The sequence below is a fragment of the Schistocerca cancellata genome, chromosome 7, assembly GCF_023864275.1.
Source record: "Schistocerca cancellata isolate TAMUIC-IGC-003103 chromosome 7, iqSchCanc2.1, whole genome shotgun sequence".
Classification (NCBI taxonomy): Eukaryota; Metazoa; Arthropoda; class Insecta; order Orthoptera; family Acrididae; genus Schistocerca; species Schistocerca cancellata.
In genome coordinates, this window is record NC_064632.1 from 119,067,689 (window position 1) to 119,089,210 (window position 21,522).

The window sequence follows — 21,522 nt, forward strand, 5'->3', positions numbered from 1 at the left end:
TACGACTGTATCGTCATTCATTCGACCTAAATTGTGTCTCATATTACAATGGACCAGCTTTGTTTCGATTTGGAGGTGTGGCCTAAGACTTTTCTCTCCCCTTGAATTTCGAGTCTCAAATTTCAGGTGCGGCTTAGATTCGGGATTTTTTTTTTCCTTTATTTCGAGTCTCATTTTTCAAGTGCGGCTTAGATTCGAGTAAATACGGTACATATATCATCATCTTGAATGTTGCCAAGGCACTGGCAACAACATGTCCAGAAATATACCTTCGAGTACAAGCGCTGCTGTTTACATTGGAGACCTCAGCAGTTACCACATGCAACGGAAAGATAACACCCCAAGCTGCACAACTAGGCTACCAAATAAGAGTTACTACTTGTACTTAATCCCAAGAATGGGAACAATGGAATAACAATCTGTTTAATTGATGTACTTGAAGAATGGCATATGTATATAGTTTTAACATTTTTATATTAATGTGCAGCAAATTCTTTTATCAGTTTTAAGAAACTGGTCAATTTATGGTGTATGAGAGGGAGAGCGGACAGTCTTTTACGACATGCATACATCTTCAATAACAACCTTCAATGGAATGAATATGAAAGTAAAATTTAATTTGCCATTAATACTACAGAGGTATTATACCACATTAGACAGTAATTTACAATTCAAATTCCAGGCACAAATTTTATTCCAGCTGCAGTGCTCTCATAAATACATCTAGCAGTCAAAATATAGACTGATTATTATCAAAAACATGAAAATGACTGCTGCAGCACGATTGTGGAGTAGGAGTTGCAAGTTAAATATATTGAAACGCAATGTAGTGCAGCTGCTGACAAGTCATAAGCTTGCTGCAGTGCCTCTTTCACTGCTGTAATGTTTCTCCCAAGGGAAAAAAAAACTAATATATCTTCTGGTAGATATTTGTGCCTATAGAGTACTTTTAAGGTTAAAATAGCAAATGAGGCACCTCAAGAGTTCCATATTTCTGCCTACTATATTTCCTCTTACATCGCAAATGGGGAGGGGGGGTAGACTGAAAAGTTTCAGTACAGAATTTTTGCCAACTACCCTCATATGATTCTTACATATTTTAAAGATCTTTTTCCCACAATCCTCTTCATAGTAATATGTTTCATGCTTCCCTGAATTGTTTTCCTCCCTTTGTTACAGTTGCTGTTTCTTATGAAAGGAATACTGAAGAATTAGTTTTCTTTTCAAAGATATAGTGAGGGAGATGATTTAGGACATCAGGAAGAAAATTTCATTAAAAAAGACACAGGTTTTTTAATGTCAACGTATTTATTTCTTTTAACTGTAAATACCACAAACCTGCTAAGCTCTTCGTTATAAAAATACAATAAAATGCAAGAAGTAAACAAGCAGGAAGTAGTGTTATTTCTGTATCTATAGCCGTAGCCCACAGCAAAAGGACCACAAAAATATTAATTACACACAAGAAGTTTATGAGATTATAAGGTACAACAGAATATCTTTAACAAAAAAAATAAACATTCCACAAATACACAAGAGGTGAATTCAAAGTGGACTGGACACTTTTGTTCATTCTGCGGGAGGAACACAGAACCTGTGAGCTGGAGAGCTTACTCACAGGATTGCCGAGTTCCTCACCACATAACTACAGAATTCCTCCCTTATTTTCAGAGTGTTCCACTCCTCTGGACATAACACAGGAATTCTTGTAGACAGAACAAAATCTTTTCCACAGAGCCACCTCTTCACATAAAATTTGCAAATACAAACAAAACAAAAGGAAATACAAGCTTCACAGCTATCCCCTGATATACAGAAAGCGATTCTCATTTATAAAAAAGTATCATCCTTCAAATACCAAATATTACAATAGGTGCACGTCTTTTTTTGCGTCTTCATATTCATTAAGAATATCATCCTTTATGTACAATAACAATTACAGAATTATTTTACAATATATAATCAATCGCTGAATTTACCTTCGACATTAAGTAACAATTGCTACCAGGAACAAAGTTCTGTAAAAAAATAATTTTATAAGCACATGGAAAGAAGCTTATCAGATCAACATGAAGATAAATGATCTATTTATAAACTAACAGGAAATATCATTGTAACATAAATGCAAGTTGGAAATGAATCATTGCATAATGATCCGTAACATATCTTGGCATCTGCTTTGCAGAGAAACAGCAGTATACTAATAAAGTCTTTTAACGACAGATTAAGTACCTTGATGACCCTTATATCAAACTGACTTTTCTGTCATAAAGTCAATCTCATCAAGAAAAATCTGGGAGTATTAACATGGAAGAAAGCAGTACAATATTCAAGCTAGAGTTACTATTCAGTCTATTTTCCTTTGAGAAAATTTATACATTCTCTTGATAAAAATAGAAGTTCTATGTTTATAATTAAACTGGCTTCCAAAGATTTTTCAGGTGTTACAGTTCTTGCTCAGTAAGACAAAACATCTCCACAAGAGACTCCTAAAGGTCACAAACCTTCAATTTTGTACCTGAAGATACACAAACATATTTTACAATCTGGCATCTGTAACAGATTACCAGCAGCCCTAACTTTATCAGCTGTACAATCGGAACTGATATCCATGGAAGTACTTAGTATTAATACAATTTTATTAAGAAAGATTCTTTTTTTAATTTATACAGGTGGTGGCCCATTAGGATAGCGGAGCATTGGCTCCAGGCCACGTGCAAACGTATTGCTCAGGTTGCAAGCATAGTCTTCTTCACCTGTTGGAACCAGAGATGCAACTCCTAATAACAGTAGCATCAGTGCCTGGATGGGCAATGATGCACGTATGACACGGCCAAGAAACCGGTATCCACGTGTAAGTACACTTGTGTCCACGTCCGTGTCACTGTAAAGTGTAAAAATAAAGTGTTAGTTTATTTCATACCTGTGCCACTGAAATATTTTGTTGTGTGAAAACTGAAGGGGTAAAACATACACACTGATATGAAACTCCCTGGCAGATTACAACTGTGTGCTGGACTGAGACTCGAACTCGGGACCTCTGCCTTTCACGGGGAAGTGCTCTACCAACTGAGCTACCCAAGCACGACTCATGCCCCATCCTCACAGCTTTACTTCTGCCAGTACTTCGTCTCCTACCTTCCTAACTTTACAGAAGCTCTCCTGCGAATCATGCAGAACTAGAACTACTGAAAGAAAGGATATTGCAGAGACATGACTTAGCCACAGCCTGAGGGATGTTCCATACACACTGACACTCAATGGCAGTAAAAAGGGTGTACTTCTAAATCAATAGCATTTAAACAACAATATAAAAATAATAAAACAACTGATCTGTCCAAGCCTATTTTTGCTACATAACAAGAGACCTACACTCTTATGAAAAGCAAATAAGAAATTTGATTTCAACATTCAAGTATTTTGCACTAATGCGATCCTACCCCTTTTACAGCAATGCTCCCAGTCACCATTCCTTGCCATCTCCAGTTTTAATCTCAGGGCATATCTCAAAGTAACTGCTTGGGCTATATCTTCAATGATGCCATTGTATTAGAGTTGGAAAGAACAAATGGAATAGTGTGTTATCTGAATGCACATTCAGAGTGCAGACCCCAAGGAATAAGAAAGGAGAATTACGCATGCTGGATAAACAAATTAAGAGAGTTTTTATTTGGTATTATGTCAAAAATATGCAGAGGAACTCAGAGCTGTCCCAACATTTACTTAAATATAAATATTCAAGGGAGAGGGGAAAAAAAAAAAAAAAAAAAAAAAAAAAAAAAAAAAAAAAAAAAAAAAAAGGGAATGTGAAGACATCTGTACTACACTGAAGATGTGTTTTAATCTGTACACAATATTCTACGTAACATTGTTGTCATTTCATAAACATTTCATCAATGAATTAGATACTTATGGTTCTGTAAAGGATACTGGCATCTTTTTCTTCAGTCTTCAGTTAAAATATAAATTTCCAAACAGTTTTAACCATGACTATTATAAGTATTTAAAAATTACAAAATACAGCCTCTTAGTTCAGATGACATCCATTCTTTGAAAAATACCTTTATCATAACAATAAAAAACATTACACAATGTAATTGAGGAAAAGCAGAATAATTTCCTTTCACCACCATCTCTCTTAGACATATTGATCAAAATTACCGCAATTTGAATATTTCCACACATACATGAAGCTATACACTGTGAAAGCAGCAGCACCATGAAGGGGACATGAAAATTATGTGAAACATAGAAGATATTTAAAGCGGAGTGTAGCATGAATATGAATATAATTGGTACATGGCACCCTCCAATTGTTCACGTCAGATACACATGTTTCATCCACGCAAATGGTGCCACATGATTAAGTTAAAACACATTTGACAAGGACAATTTCTCTCTTTCACACAGTCAAATTCCAGACTGAAACTGACATGTTGTCATTATAGAGATGTGTGTGTGTATGTATGAGAGATAGATCGGTGATAAGTGGATGGCATGTAATTTCAATGATAGATGACTACATGTAGTGCCACTGTGTGTGGCAGTGGTCTACTGCAACTTTGTGGACATATCCTTTAATGTCAAGCTGACGGAGTGTGTGTGTGTGTGTGTGTAACCCCATAACAGACCACAGCAGTTCACCCACCCACACCAAACCCACGGTTATTGTGCAAGGCCCCCCCGGACATCCCACCCCCGAGAATATCTCATAACAGACGAGTGTAACCCCAGATGTTTGCGTGGTAGAGTAATCAATGTGTATGCATATGTGAAGACAGTGTTCCTGTGTTACCTTGGCTACCATACATCACAGCTATTCACAGCTCATCCCTCTGTTACTAAATTATCCATCTCCTGATGACTCAGGTTGTGTCCTGTCAACCCTTCTGCCATTTGGCCAACTTTTGCCACACATCTTCTCTTCGTTATCCCTCTATACATCTAGTCTTCAGCATTTTTCTGTAACAGTTTAGAGAGTCTGTGATATTGTTATCTACACTGTTTATTCTCCACATTGCAATTCCAAATAGGGCTACACTTCAGACAAATACTCTGGAAATGATTTCCTTAAATTTATATCCAATGTTAAAATATTTCTGTTTTTCAGAAAAGCTTTTCTTGCTATTGCCAATCTGTATTTTTCTTTTCTCTTCCTTCTGCTGCTGTCAGTTATCTCTTTTCAAAACACTATCTATTCCTTAAACTGACCTTTCAAGTCCTTTTCCACATCTGGCAGAATTACAATGTCATCCCTGGTTCTTAATATTGTTAATTCTTCTCCCATAATTTTAATTCTCATTCCAAATTTCTCCATAGCTTCATTTACAGCTAGCTTTATGCACACATGGAATAACATGGGGGCTAAGCTACAACTACTGCGTCCCTCACTTCCTTAGATTCATTTGAAGTGCAGTCTTGTTGCTGTATGTTGTTGTTGAGGTCTTCAGTCTGAGGATGACTTTGATACACCTCTCCATGCTAGTTTATCCTCAACAAGCCTCTTCATCTCTGCATGACTACAACAACCTACATCCCTTTGTATCTATTTAGTGTATTCAAGCCTTGATCTCCATCTATGATTTCTACCAATCACACTTCCATCCATTACCTAACTGGCAATTCCTTGATGCCTCAGGATGTGTCCTATCAATTAATCCCTTCTTTTAGACATTTTGTGCCACAATCCTCCACCCACCCAATTTGATTCAGTACATCGTCACTTGTTATTCAATTTACTCATCTAATCTTCAACATTCATCTACAGCATCACATTTCAAAAGCTTCTATTCTCTTCTTGTCTGAACTGCCTGTTGCTCACACCCCATTTCCTTACAAGGCTACACTCCAGACAAGAACCATCAGAACACTTAAATTTGTATTAGATGTCAACAGATTTCTTCTTTTTCAAAAATGCTTTTATTGCTATTTCCAGCCTGTATTTTACGAGGCGTGTTTTTTTAAGTAAGGTCTGTTTGAACACAAGTACACAATGAAAGGTTATTTCAAACAAGTAAGTTTATTTTCAGAAAGTACATACTTCACTCTGTTTTTTGACATAGTTGCCAAGTTCGTTCAAACATGTATCATACCACTCAACCAATTTTAAAATACCCTCTTCATAACTGCCGTTTTCAAGTCATCAGCGTCACTGTAATGGTTGCCACTGAGGTGTTGTGTGAGGTTGAGGAACAGATGGTAATTGCTCTGCGCAAGATCAGGACTGTAGGGTGGGTGATCTAAAACTTCCCAGCCAAAACTGTCCAATTAATCGCAGGTCTGATCTGCAGTGTGAGGTCTTGCATTGTCATGGAGAAGGGCAATCCCCTTTGTCAGCATGCTATATCTTTTGTTTTGAATCGCTCTGTGTAATATGCAAAACCCATGTTTCATCTCCAGTTACGATCTGACTCAAGAAGCCATCACTTTCTTCATGATAACTAGTCAAGAACTTCATTGCACACTCAAATCTTTGGTTTTTGTGGTCCTCTGTTAGGAGTTTTGAGACTCAATGAGAACACAGTTTCCTAAACTTTAGGTGTTCAGAAACAATGTTGTAAAGCACTGATCTCGACCCATCAGAAAATTTGTTTGAGAGACCTATTATTATGAAGTGCCTGTTCTCACGAATCCTCACTTCAGCTGAAGCCACCAAATAGTCTTAATCAAAGAAGGGTGACCTCATCATGGATTTTGTACAGCCATCTTTGAATTCTCATACCCACTTACGCACTTTGCTTTCACTCATAACAGTATCACCGTACACTTCGCAAATCTATTGATGAATTTCTGCAGCAGACAGGTTCCTTGCTGACAAAAATCATATTAATGAGCGAACCTCACACGAGGTGGGTGAGTTGATAGTCTTAAACATTTTGAAAGCACAGAACCGAACCGTACAGGTTAGCTACAGAGCTGAAACTGAGCACAGTTGTTCCTGAGGCATGCAGGTACAAGATTCATGCGCTCTTAGCAGTATGCGCGTGAACTACTAGTGTCTACAACAAAACAGACCCTACTTCGCCTCGTATACTCGCACTACTTTGTCTATCATAAGCTATTTTGCTGCTAGCATAGCAAAACTCCTGATATAATTCAAATAAATTTCATTGCCCTTGTTTTACTTTGGTTAATCTCCATTTTAAAATTTCTTTTCAAGACACTATTTATTCCATTATACTACTTTTGCAAGTCACATCTGACAGAAACTACAATGTCATCATCAAAGTTCAAAGTTTTACTTTCTTCTCTCTGAACTTTAATTCCAAATCCCCCCCACAGTTTGCTGACTGAACAGCCTGATAACAATGGGGACAGCCTACAACCCCATCACATTCACTTAATATACATATTGAATGACATCAGGGTATGCTGCAACTCTGTCCCACTACCTTCTTAACTACAGCTGGTCTCCCATATCATTCTACTCTTATAACTGCAGTCTGGTTTCTGTATAAGTTGAAAATAGCCTTCCATTTCCTGTATTTTATCCCTGCTACTGTCAAAATTTCAAAGAGAGTATTCCAGTCAACATGGTAAAAAGGTTTTTCTAAAGCTAGAAATGCTATGCCTTTTTACGACCTATTTTCCTGGATAAGCCATAAGGTCAGTATTGCCATGTGTATTCATACATTTCTCTGGAACCCAAACTGATCTTCCTTGAGGTTGGCTTCTATCGGTTTTCCTGTTCTTCTGTAAGTAATTTGTGTCAATATTTTGCGACCATGATATATTTAACATTCTTTCATCTCTGATACATCTCTAAGATGAGACACACTTTTGTCCCCAGGCACACCTTTGGGCTACGACATACTGCAAGTCTCAATACGACTCCAGTAATACATTAAATTATGGCTTGCCTCCGATGGACGGGTGAATTCTTTCTCAGGTCAGGATAAAATAATGACTACTATCTCCCAACAGAACAATAAAAGTGGATTCAGTTGAGGCGACTTAGTGGTTGTATGTCTGAGAGAAAAGTGCAGAAACACAAAGCTAGTAAAATCTATGTGGTGTTACATGTGTCCATGCATACATATCAATCGGTTTCAGATCAGTGTTTGGCTCTTCTTGTTTTTGTTTACTGACATTCGATTGAAGATATTCAGTAATCTGGCCATCAATAATCACCACAGCATAAGATTACACATACTAAATCTTTTCAAACTTTTCTCATAATTGTCATAACATGTTTGCTAGGCTACCCAAACAAAGGATAAAATTAGGCAGGGTAACACATTTCCTCATTTTCACACATATGTCCAATGTATCAACTATTTTTCCTTAACGAAACTGGTATTTGCTATATGGTGGTTACCTTCAAACATGAAGAGATACTTTCCTATGCGTATCTGGATGTTAACCTTCTCAGAGTAATCTAAAATAATATTACAGCTTTTGTTATGCAAAGGTGCAGTGCAGTACAAGGGACACGACATGCTGGCTATTTGTCACCTACCTTCCTTGTTGCTGGTCACCATGCAATGAGACATCAGCTTGGCTGCTGGATGTCTGGTTCACAAGCTGTAGAAAAACAATAAAAAGTGCAGAACCAAATCAACTGTGCAAACACTAGATACATTACTTTTTAAACTGTGAAAGTTTCTGATATATGTTTTCTAGAATACTGTGCTTTGCAAGTGAATAATACGCTTGATCTATGAGCTCTGTAAATATCTACCCTTTAAATAAGCCAATATTTTAAAGAAATTTTCTTCAGTCAAGAGAGCATACCTAAATTTCATTAAACTATGTGATGTGTATTGTATAAAATAAGTTGCCCATGCACTCCACAAAACTATACACAATATCAGTAACAAGAATGGTACAGAAATCCATCAAAGTTCATATCAGGAACTCATATGTAAGACAGAAAAAAGAAATAGACGAATGTGGGGAGGGGGGGGGGGGGGGTGGAGGCGGTTGTAGAGGAGGGGAGAGAATCAATATATATTTATTGTAACTCAATAATGCCTTGTTATTTTAGAGTAAGAGTGATATTAAATGTGTTACTCCGAAATATGAAATTGTTATCAGTTATTAAGGAATTTTAAGAATCTAGTATCTGTACCAGTCTATCATGTTAAGCTACTATATTTAATGTCACAGTTTTTGCATAAGAGAAGTATAAACTGTGAAATGCATTGTAAAATTATTTTATTTAGCATCGCCATTTTTACCACATATGCTGTAACTGTGCAAGTACACTACTTTCCGAACTGTCTCCCTAGCTTTCTTTCATGTTCCCTCCTTCCCAGTCATTTATTCACAAAAAAAGGAATTTGAAGAATGAAACTGTAAAATTGACAGTTAACTGTTAATGGTTTTGTAGATCGTTATTACATTACGTTGCAATTTATATTCACCAGCTAGTAATAATAAGCCAGGGACATTTATTTCCACAAATCACTCTGAAAACACACTGATAAACAGATACAGTTCACTGTGTAATAAACAAGGATAGTCACAAAAAATTCAAATACTATTCAGATTAATTTAACTCAACATTACAACACTTTTGCATAAAAATTTCTCTATTTACTTGCCATAACAAGTTAGGCTATTTAGTCCCTGATGACGACGGTGGGGGCAATCATCGAAAGTGTGTTATTTTTATTCGAATTTGATGTGGCAAGTAAACCGAGAAATTTTTATGCAAGAACTATGTTGTGAAAAGTTTTACAGACTTAAACAACACTTTTCATTATGAGAAAATGAGTGTACTTGCACAGCTTACATTAAATAAGTGTAATAATAGTCAACCATTAACTGCGTAAATATTATGGACCACAAATCAGCCACTATTATTGTCTTTTTAGTGCTGTTTAAAAGAAGTGAAAAATCATAGTAATGGTAACAATATTAATTAGAACAAAAGATTAGTAAGAGGGAGGCAAAATGAACTTTTGTTCAAATGGTAATGAAGTGAAATGATGCATATTCTTTTTTTTTAACTCCTCACCAAAAAGAGAAAAAGAAGAAACTCACCTCCAAAGGCAAACTGGCCAACGATGTAGCAGCAGTGGCTGAAGGCACTGGCGTACCCATCTCAGATGGCTCACGCCCTAATACAGCACCTAATTTAAGCACATAGACGCCTGTGAGGCGTCTCAGTGATTGCAGGCGTAACCTCAGATCTGTAAGCCTGGCCCATGTATTGCTGCCAGTGTTCACACCACCCTCTTCCTCTGGCTGACGCAAAAGCTGGTCAGCCGCCTCTTGAAGCGACATTACTCGTGGTTCACAACGCTCAAGATCACTGCGCAGTTCCTGCAATAAGACATATAGTAGTCAAATGAAACTGCCATGTCTTTCTTTGGTGTTGTAGACCAAATAATATAAACAAATGAAACGCTCTTTAAACTTCTGAAAAACAATTTTAGAATGGAAACAAAATTGCAATAATTTTAAAAATTTACAAAAAGTGTTCAGTGCTTACAGCCAGGAAAAAAAAGAAAAACTTTGAGAATTATATTGAAAAAACAGAGTGAGGGGCAGAAAAAGAAAAGGAAGTGACTTCTTAGAAGTTTTTATTTGAAGCCATAATGCAAATGGGGATGTCAGAGGAACAGAAAATGAATTCATTATATCAATAAAATTATATAAGTTACTTTGCTCAAAAATGAAGACTGGTCTTGACAGATGCAAATATTATTTGGCAGTGTACTCTACAGGTACAATTGTAGTTTACGACTCTCCATCACATACTCGATATTTTCTATTCAGTTTTTCTATTTCATTAAGCTTACTGATTTCATTCACTGAATGGTTTCCATGCTTTGTGGCCTATTAGAAATAAGTACATAATACATAATTTTGATTCCAATGTGTAACATATTTTATGACTATTAGATTATAGCTTTGACATTTGAGAAGCTGGTCACCACCTGCAATTAAAAGTCAATGAACTGTAAAATGTCAGCTATACTAATTCCATTTTGCCTATTCCAACCAGCAAAAATATAAATGAACAATGAAAATAACCCACCCTAAATTTGTTGTATTTAGCTTCTATCACAGCTGCATCATCAGCCAAGTCTACAGGCTCAGTCTGCCTGATGATATTTTCAGTTTTCTCAAGCCACTCTACAAGTTCTTCAATGATATGATGAAATTCGGAATTCTGAAACAGAGTGATAATACAAAAAATTAAATTCCACTGTTAATTACATACATGGAAGCCATGTCATCTATTTTTCATCAAAATATATATACGTTCTCTATATGGCAGTTGCTCAAGAAAGTAACAATTTCAAATGAACATTAAATAGGCATAATGGGCTATTAAAAAAAAAAAATCAGGCCTATCGTTATATTTGAAAGTACTCCCTCCTCTTACCAGAATGGTTAGGAATTAAGATCCTCTCAATGCCAAGGCATTAGAAAGTGAACACATGCTTGGTGGATAAGACAAAGAAAATGAATTACTTAATTTTTGAAGGAACCACCCCATAATTCAGCTCAATTGTTTTAGGGAAAATTCAGAAACCCTAACACTGGATGAATAGATGGGGATCTAAATTCCTAAATGTGAGTCCAGAGCCTTAACCACTGTACCATGTCACTCAAAACCTTATACCCAGGTTGTCCAATTCAAAATGGCCACTACATGCTTTTATTTGTAAGTTAGTATTGGCTTCTGCAATACTCAAAATGGAAGGAACTAACAATGTATGTAGCTTCTATGAACAATTTTGATAACAATATAACAGAAAAATACACTCTACTAACCTCCATCAAAGCGACCTGCAGCTGAGCTTGCCATCTTGCAGCTGCTCGACACACAGCGTCCCAACGACTGTTTGTTGTTGCTAACCGTGCTCGCAGTTGTTCTGCATGTTCTATATCTTCTGTATGATCTGCAAGATGGCTGCCCACTATGTTCAGTGAAACAACAATGCTCTTGTGGCTGTCCAGATCCATTAGAAATTCCTAAAAAGAAATAACTGTCCAGTTACAAACTATCCTTTTATATCATTCACTTAAAAGAACTACCATTAGAAATGTTTTAACAGAACACTGACACAATACACAGACTAATTTAACCAGCATATGCAACCAGTGATATCTCACCCTATGGTCCTGTATTGTATCTTCCAGTTTCTCAATGTTATTGGGAGGAGAACTCTGAGCACTCTGTGTTGCTTCAGCATACTGCAGCCACTGTTCTAATCGCCATAAGTCATTATCCAATTGCTGCCAGTTACGTCGTGAGCAGAGTGGACATGTCAGTCTTGTACTCTCGCTGTCAAAAGAAATAATTATTCATGATTATTGGTCAGAAAAAGGTAAAATTAATTTACAAACAATCTCAAAAATGAGAATTAACATTTAAACACTAATATAATTATTTATTTCTTTTAACAAAGAAACCACTTCCTACAGAAAAAAATTAAATTAATAAGCTTTAATACTATCTTCCTATATTATTTACACCAGCTCAGTTTTCACTGCTGTTTTGTCACATACTGTGTTTATTATTTACGTAGGGTAGAGTATCACTGACATTCTACCTCTATATACATATTCCAAAAGCCACACCATATGGCACATGATGGAGGGTACCTCGTACTACTTTTGGTACCTCGTACTACTACTACTAATTATTTCCTTTCCTGTTCCACTTGTAAACAGAGTGAAGGGAAACCTACTATCTATGTATGTCCGTACAAGCCCTAACAGCTCTTATTTTATGTTCAATGTCCTTAGATGAAATGGACATTGGTGGCAGCAGAATCATTCTGCAGTCAGCTTCAAATACCAGTTCTCTATACTTTCTCAACAGTGTTTCATGAAAAGAACACAACCTTCCCTCCAGGGATTCCCATTTCAGTTCACAAAGCATATCCATAATACTTGCATTTTGCTTCAACTTACTAGTAAAAAATCAAGCAGCATTCCTGTGAATTGCTTCACTGTCTTCCTTCAATACGGCCTGGCTGGGTCCCAAAAACTTGAGCTTTATACACGGGCTTCTTTTATAGAACTTCTCCGAACACACCACAGTCAACTATTCACCTTCCATACAATCATCCTGGCATGTTCATTCCATTTCACATGCCTTTGCAACATGATGCCTATATATGTAATCAACCTGACTGTGCCAAGCAGCACACTAGTAATACTGTATTCAAACATTACAAGATTGTTTTTTCTAATCATTTTTACTAACTTACATTCCTCTACATTTTGGGTAAACTGTTGTTCATCACACCAACTACAAATTTTGTCTAAGCCATCTTGTATCCTCCCACAATCACTCAACGATGACACTTCCCATACACTACAGCATCATTGGCAAGCTATCACAGATTGCTGTTAACTCTGTCCATTACACCTTTTGTTTATAAAGAGAATAAGAGTGGTCCTATCACATTCTCCTGTGGCACTCCTGACGAAACCTCCATCTCTCATGTATATTTAGAATGCCACTGGAAACAAAGTACTTGGCAATGAATAAGTGTGTTGCATATACAGCCCCCCAGGTCATCAATGACACCACATAGAAATGGATATGTTGTTTTGAAGGTTCATGCCTTACAATATAACGTGACGGCATAGAACAGGACTGCTGTATTATAAACGCTAATAAGGATATGCATTGGAGGTATTAAAAAGAGCACTAATGATGTTCAAAAAATAACTGGAATTTTTGTGTTTTTGGAAAGAATTTTATTTATTTGCCAACATCAACGTCACGTCCTTGAAAGTAGTACCTGTCAGACATTATCCACTTATAACAGCGTTTTTCCCACATCTGGAACTCTTATCTATGAGACAGTTTTTAACTATACAGAGAACATGCTCTTAATTTCACCTATCCTTGTATAACAACATCCTTTTAAGCTTTACTTTCTTTTCGGAAACATAAAAAAATCACATGGGGCACATCATGTGAATATACAGGCTCAGGCATCATTACAGAATTGTTTTTGAACAAAAATTCATGAACAATCCTTGAAGCATAAGCAGGTGCATAATCTTGGCACAAAAGCAATGAATTGTTTTTCCATAAATCTGCTTATTTTTCTTTGGACTGCTTCAAGCAGATGGCATTGAACTTTTAAGCAGAACTTCATATCGATCATCAACCTTGTGGGAAGAACTCATGGTGCACTAAGTACTTAAAATAGAACACAGTTAGCATAACTTTCATAGTGGACTGCAACTGTCGAGCTTCCTTCGGTCTTGACAGTTCAGAAATCCATTGAACTGAGCCTAAGTTTCAAAATCAGTACCACTTCTTATTGCATATTTCAGTAGTTCTGCATTGTTGTTGATTTTGTCTTGTGGCATCAGAGCAACTTGCATTTGACACTGATTTTATCAAAATTCAATAACAATTTTGGAACACATTTTGCTGTCATACATTTCATAGTCAAAACATCTGAAAAATTTCATGGCATGGGCTATCTGATATCCCATGATCTGTCAGCAACTTCTCTCACTGGGATCTAATGATTGTTCATAATTGTTTCTTTCAATCTTTCCGCAATTTCATTGGCTGACAATGTGCTGCAGCATTCATATGCTCATCATCTTCAGTGCCTTCTTTGAAACATCTATATCACTTGTAAATCTAAGCCCTTGTTTTACTCATTGCAGACTCACCACAAGCAATATTTAACAGTTCTCACACTTTGCTGCTCTTTATTCCGTTTTTGCACTAAAATGTAATACAAATACTCTGATCCATTTTTTTTCTTTTTTCAAATAAATAATCACCAATACCATTTTTTAGATAGTTGACAACAGACTAAACATTGGCTACGGTTACCACTGTACTGATACTTTTCAGACAGGTCTTATATAACAAATGAAAAACTAGTGGAAATCAGGATAGCACAAGACAGGATATTACATAATTCTCATAACAGTCATCCAAACATTTGCTACATAATTTAAAATAACTTGCTTGTTTTTCTTATAGCCAATGTGGTTCGCATATTTGAGAGTACATAGAAACAATCTGTAGCCCCACTGCAGTGAAATTGATAATATGTCTGAAGATCATTCAGCAGACAAGCTTACAACAGCATTGTAAGTCAGAACATTTCGTTCTCAGCTGCAGAAGCGCCACCCCTCCCCCTTTACCAGGTATAAAAAGGGCTCTCCAACTATTCACCTGCAAAATTTATTCTTCTGCACATGTTCAAATCAATTCTGGAAACATTTATTCTACTCTGACGTTGATAGCTCAACAACCTGGTTTTGAAAGGATCCAACAACAGCTACTTCAGATGAAGAAATCATTGTCCATGCGTTTTTTCTTTGCATAAGGGAACAAAAAAAAAGTCATGTGATTTAATCAGGTCAACATGAGCAACTAAAAATTAATTAGTTGTTTTTCTCTATCATATGGTCAATTGATTTATGTGCTATGTGATAGCTGGTAATATCAAGATTAAGAATTGTGTGAAATTTTCAGCTCTTTTACTTTATTTCATCAATGCAGCGTGGCAAACAAATTGTTAGTTAATTAGTTTCATGTTCCATGGAGCATTTTTATGATGAATTATAATATTGTGGGATGTGTCTTTTTATATTCATATCACAAATTATTTTGTAAATATTTAAATATCATTCTTCCTTTTGAACCACAGTGGATTATTTACAACAAACTTCATACTGTGAACTAGTAGTGAAAATGCCTAAATCCTTAAACATATGTCTACAAGATGGTCATGGGTGAGCATCATGCAATATTCCTCCAGCATGTTTCTGAGCAATCAAGCCTTTGCTTCTTTAAGATGAGTTACCCCACTACTGGATCAGTTCCTTCCTGACTAAAGTATTTATGTAACACACTTCATAAATTTAAATATTCTTCAATCGAGTAAAAGCAGTGATACTGTAAATATAACTTAAGATATTTTCCAAAGGTATTGACCTCAGTAATAGCTCTTATGTTTACAGAAAGTTAGTGAAAATTGGTTACATTTAAGTTTCTGTTTTGTGTCATAAAGTGATCATGTATATCACAGTTATTTTGGAGTCTGCAGTCCTTACATAATACATTTATTTCAAGGAGTAAAAAGGTTTCCATAATGTATACCGTATTTACTCGAATCTAAGCCGCACTTTTTTTCCGGTTTTTGTAATCCAAAAAACCGCCTGCGGCTTAGGATCGAGTGCAAAGCAAGCGGAAGTTCTGAAAAATGTTGGTAGGTGCCGCCACAACTAACTTCTGCCGTCGAATATATGTAGCGCTACAAGGGGATGCTTTGTAGGCACAGAGATAAATACTGGCGCCAAAATCTCTGCGTCAGTAAATAAATTAAAAAAAAAAAGGTGGAAGACGAGCTTTTTTTCTCCGCCCCGAGTTTCGACCACTGCATTTTCGTACATTATCCAACGAAGTAAATACAAATTCCATATTGTTCATCTTCGAATGTAGCAGAATTTCAATGTACTACGAAAATCCGACTGGCAAGACTGTTTGGGATGTTTGTCAATATGGCCAACTCTACGTGTTGAATTTTTTACTACCCGTGAGAAGAGGTGGTTGCTAATAGGAACCTGACGAAATGTGAATCACATGCAGTATTCTCTTCACCATAAGAATAATATGAATGTAAACATTATGCCACGTATTCTTTCGTGTTTGCTGCTATTTCATTTAAATCCTATCTGCCTAATAAACTACGAAAGTAGAGTGAGACAACAGCAAACGCGGAAGAATATACGTATCGTGTCATGTTTACATTCGTATTTTTCTTATGCCTAATAGTGATACAGTCAGAAATTAAGCACGGCAACTGATTAGATTTTTAAATCTAAGATGACTAATTCCCAGTACAGTAATGCATTTTCAGCTCAGAGTGACGTTAACACCTATAACAAAGAAAACGGCACTTATCAGATCAAAGCAAAATAAGCAATCGATTCAAACCAGACGAAGCACGTGAAAAAGGAAGGGTATCAGTATAAATACGGACGGAGCGCCTGACGTATAGCAATGGCTACCTGGTAAAACTTAACTGTTAAGCTTACGACTCGAACCAAACTCCTGTAGCTGTATCGTCATTCATTCGACCTAAATTGTGTCTCGTATTACAATGGACCAACTTTGTTTTGATTTGGAGGTGCGGCCTAAAACTTTTCTCTCCCCTTGAATTTCGAGTCTCAAATTTCAGGTGCGGCTTAGATTCGGGAAAATTTTTTTCCTCGATTTCGAGTCTCATTTTTCGGGTGCGGCTTAGATTCGAGTGCGTCTTAGATTCGAGTAAATACGGTACACATGGTAATGGAGGAATACCAGATTTCTTAAACAGAGATTTACAAGAGTCTCTAGGCTTCCTCTCAAACAAGATTCTAATAGCTCTTTTTTGTAGTTTAAAAGTGCTATTAGTTTTGTAGAGTATCCCCAGAAATTGATCTCATATATAAGACGAGAATGAAAGTAGGCATGATATGCACCCATTTAATGTTTTCTCACGAGAGCATGATTTGTGTGAGCAAAGAAGGTAACTTTTTTGCTCACTTATGCGTTGAAATATCCAATATTCTTATTTGATTTTAGGTTGCTCTATTGCAAACAGACAGTGCCCATTAAGCACACAAATACCGAACTAAAAAGTGTATCCTAACATTTACCTGACTACAAACAAATTAAATGTGGTGTATCCCAAGGATCAATAATGGGACCCCTTCTATTCCTTCTGTACATAAATGATCTCATGTTGATGCACATAAAACATCATATTTGCAGATGACACCACAATTCAAATGAAAGGAGACAGCAATGAACAGTTACAGCAGTCAATAAAACAAAACAACTTAGCAATAGGATGCAGAATAATCAGCTTGTAATAAACAGCACAGAAACCATTGCACTTAAAATTCCACAATGCTAACAAGGGCAAGTTTATCCCACCCATCCCTATCAATGACAAACTAGTTGGTAACAGTACTGAAACCAAATTCTTAGGAATCTGGTTGGAGAGCAACCTAAAATGAAATAAGAAAATTGAATATCTCAACACAGAACTGAGCAAAAAAGTTACCTTCTTTGCTCACACAAATCATGCTCTCGTGAGAAAACAGTAATGAGTGCATATCATGCCTACTTTCATTCTCATCTTATATACGAGATCACTTTCTAGGGATACTCTACAAAACTAATAGCACTTTTAAACTACAAAAAAGAGCCATTAGAATCTTGTTTGAGAGGAAGCCTAGAGACTCTTGTAAATCTCTGTTTAAGAAATCTGGTATTCCTTCATTACCATGTGTATACATTATGGAAACCTTTTTACTCCTTGAAATAAATGTATTATGTAAGGACTGCAGACTCCAAAATAACTGTGATATACATGATCACTTTATGACACAAAACAGAAACTTAAATGTAACCCATTTTCACAAACTTTCTGTAAACATAAAAGCTATTACTGAGGTCAATACCTTTGGAAAATATCTTAAGTTATATTTACAGTATCACTGCTTTTACTCGATTGAAGAATATTTAAATTTATGAAGTGTGTTATATAAATACTTATGCGTAATATGTATTATTGTAACCTTAAATAAGTGTGCCTAGAAACAACTCTCAGCTTTATACTTATAACATCACTTAAGTTGTTCTAGGAGTTCCAAAATGTGCTTTTTTCCAGTTTAAATTCTCATCAATATGGACAACAAAGAATTTTGAAGTTTCTAGCCTATTTATTATTTCCCCACCATTAAGCAAATTATCACTGGAGCATATCATTAAGCACTAACTATTCTTCAGTCCTGTAAAGCAATCATGGTGACATATCTCGTTTTCCCAAGATAAACAAATGATCATTTTCATGAAGATACTTCATGAATGAATCATTTCTGTTGATTCTAGTTCATTTCTGACAATCCATGCCGTTGACTGCTGATCAGTTTTGTCTCCTGTTGTATTGTAGTACACATATTTTACATTTCCTGTGTTAAATTTTTAGAATATTTCCTTACAACTGATGTGAGCCTGTTTCTGAGATTAAGTCAAATTGTGCAGAATCCATAGAGAGCATAACTTTATCACAGTTAGAAGTTCATACAGAACTGATTATCGTGCATTTTTCAACATGACTAAGGGTGTCCCATCATACAGGTAATCACATGTCAGCCAGTCCTCTGCAATCATTTTGTGCAGAGCATTGATGTGACCTGAATCATCTACTGATTTTGGTCAGCCTACACTACATTTAATGCAGATGGGAGCATGACGATAATAAATGTCTGCAAACTACTTGCAAAGTATTTTCTGAAGGTGGTTGACCACCGTAAGTTGAATGAAGCAATTGGAGGATCATAAAAAAAACCAATTAGCAAAAATTTTGAAGTGAAATTTCAATTTTTCAGAACGTTATTTCTTAAACATTCACTGTAAGCGAATTACTTAGACAATTTCTGAGCTAATGTTGTTTTGATAGCAACAAATGTCAATATTTTAAAACAATAGTAATTTCACATTTAAATAGTGGCATCTAATGGTTGTTTGTAAAAATTTAAAAGGTGGCCATCACAATTGGCCACAAACAACTAACGGATGGACGACTATCTACAAAATTTGTCCATCACAATTCCCAACATCAGTAAATTGTCAATACAAACAGTAATGTATCCGTGATGACAAGAATTAGGTTTCTGTGGTCCCTAACTTTTAATATGGCTTCATAATCTATAGCAGTGAATGCATGAAATTTCCTAATGTCACGACAATTAATTTTGGAAGTCGCAAATAAAATGTATATTATGCAGTTTGTAGTACAATGCTTAGCATAGATAATACATTAGACATACTTATCCAGATATTCTATAGTTAGTAAGGAGGTCCACTTAACTGTTCACAGATAAAATAGTAAGCCTCAGCAAAGGTAGACCTGTGAAAAGACAACAACCATAAACTAGAAAGTAAGAAAGACCAAGTCCCGTTTATACTGAGCAATGCAGCAGCAAACATGCAAATACAAAAACAATTTAATGCACTACAGTCCCTATAGAATGGTATACAGGTAAAGAAGAAGAAAAAACATTGCAGCACACCAGGTTTTACCAACAACACTAGATTAGATTTTGGGTCACCAACATATGCAAGCACTCTTTTTCTATATAAAAAAAAAGCACCAAAAAATAGTTCTGCACTCACAACAGGAATGGGAAAGAAGGATTTGATTGAAGCAAACAATATAATGAATTTATGATTGGCACAGCATGGTATTTTAAAGCATAAATCATCAAGAAGTTCGGCAGCTTTGTGAATTGCGAATGATAATGCATGCTTGTGACTGTGCAGCTATTAAAAAGGCAGAACTATATTCCGGCTGACATTCAAGTGGGATGTAAAGAAAAGGAGGTTCATCACATAAATATGATGAAACACAGTTTACAGAATTATTTTCTTGTCTGAATTAAGTGCAACTGGGCGCTTCCTGGGAAGTTCTAGTTATATTTTGGTACTGAAAGCATGTTGCTTATGTAAAAAGTTATTTAAATCTAAATATCTTTGTTTTGTTCTTTAAACATTTTTTACATCTAAACAGCCACAGAAAGGCTTCTAATGTAAGGCAACTCTCAGATATAATTCACTGCCTTCTCTACTTTTGATTAATCTCACGAGCATAGCATAAGATTAATTACAGCAACATAAGAAACACAAGCAGTTATCATCTGGGAGGTGTCTATGAACAATGTACCTCTTTAATAGGCCTCATCCTACAAGAAGTGGTAAGTCTTTCTCTTATCACAGAAGCAGCTACACGGGATAATTAAAGTGAGAATTCAGTGTAATGAAAGTTGAAAACTACGGTCAACTGAGTGTTCTTTACACTGAAACCTCTACTGCCAGTAAAAAATTTCTAGGGCCAATCAGGTACCAAACACTTGACTTTTTAATCACTCTCTTGGTGCTTAGAAATTTATGAAAATAAACCACATCAGTTTAAGACATGACAAGTAAAGAAACATTATTCTTATGAAACTGTGAATCTGGTAGGTGGGACCTGCTTCTGTGTACACCAGCTTTACCCATATGGTTTTATAGGGGGCATTAAATAACTACTTCCCTAAAAGAAGAAACAGGTAAATTATTTATTGAGTGCAATCTTCTAGAAATCATCAAATATGCTGGTGTAATCTCCAACGAATCAAATGTCCCTCTTTGCCATCCATAAATGATTAAGCATAAGCAGACATCACTTAAATAAAATTAAGGAGAAAAACCTTTAGTCCATTATGTCATTGATTCTCCAAATGCTACACGAAAGAAACTGCATGTCAAAGCTATTAAAATACTACATCCAATTATGAAAAGACACATATGCCTCACACCTAGAATAACTAAATTAAAATTTCGCCAAGAAATATCAGCATAAAATTTCCTTTAAACTCAGCTCTGTACCTTTAAAAACAATGGACCACAGGGAAAAGATGCTGTAGAGTATCAGTTTCACACTGACCATAATAGACACAATCACAGTTTTACATGAATGTGTCACTACAAAAGTTTGTCAAATACCAGGAAGAAAAAATTGTTAATGCATGGCTTTG

General features: G+C 35.9%; 1 protein-coding gene across 1 annotated transcript in view; it reads right to left on the reverse strand.

The window, feature by feature from the left end:
* Nucleotides 1-1,289: 1,289 nt before the first annotated feature.
* The window catches only part of LOC126092560 (muscle-specific protein 300 kDa), a 651,560-nt gene continuing 631,327 nt past the window's right edge, over nt 1,290-21,522 (reverse strand). Inside the window, exons 131-137 of the mRNA XM_049908233.1 lie at nt 19,818-19,856; nt 12,073-12,244; nt 11,731-11,931; nt 10,988-11,122; nt 9,988-10,269; nt 8,459-8,523; nt 1,290-2,884 (exon numbers count right to left, since the gene is read on the reverse strand). Of these exons, the coding sequence (XP_049764190.1) occupies nt 2,665-2,884; nt 8,459-8,523; nt 9,988-10,269; nt 10,988-11,122; nt 11,731-11,931; nt 12,073-12,244; nt 19,818-19,856 (1,114 nt within the window). The 3' untranslated portion in view covers nt 1,290-2,664. The remainder of the gene's footprint in view (nt 2,885-8,458; nt 8,524-9,987; nt 10,270-10,987; nt 11,123-11,730; nt 11,932-12,072; nt 12,245-19,817; nt 19,857-21,522) is intronic.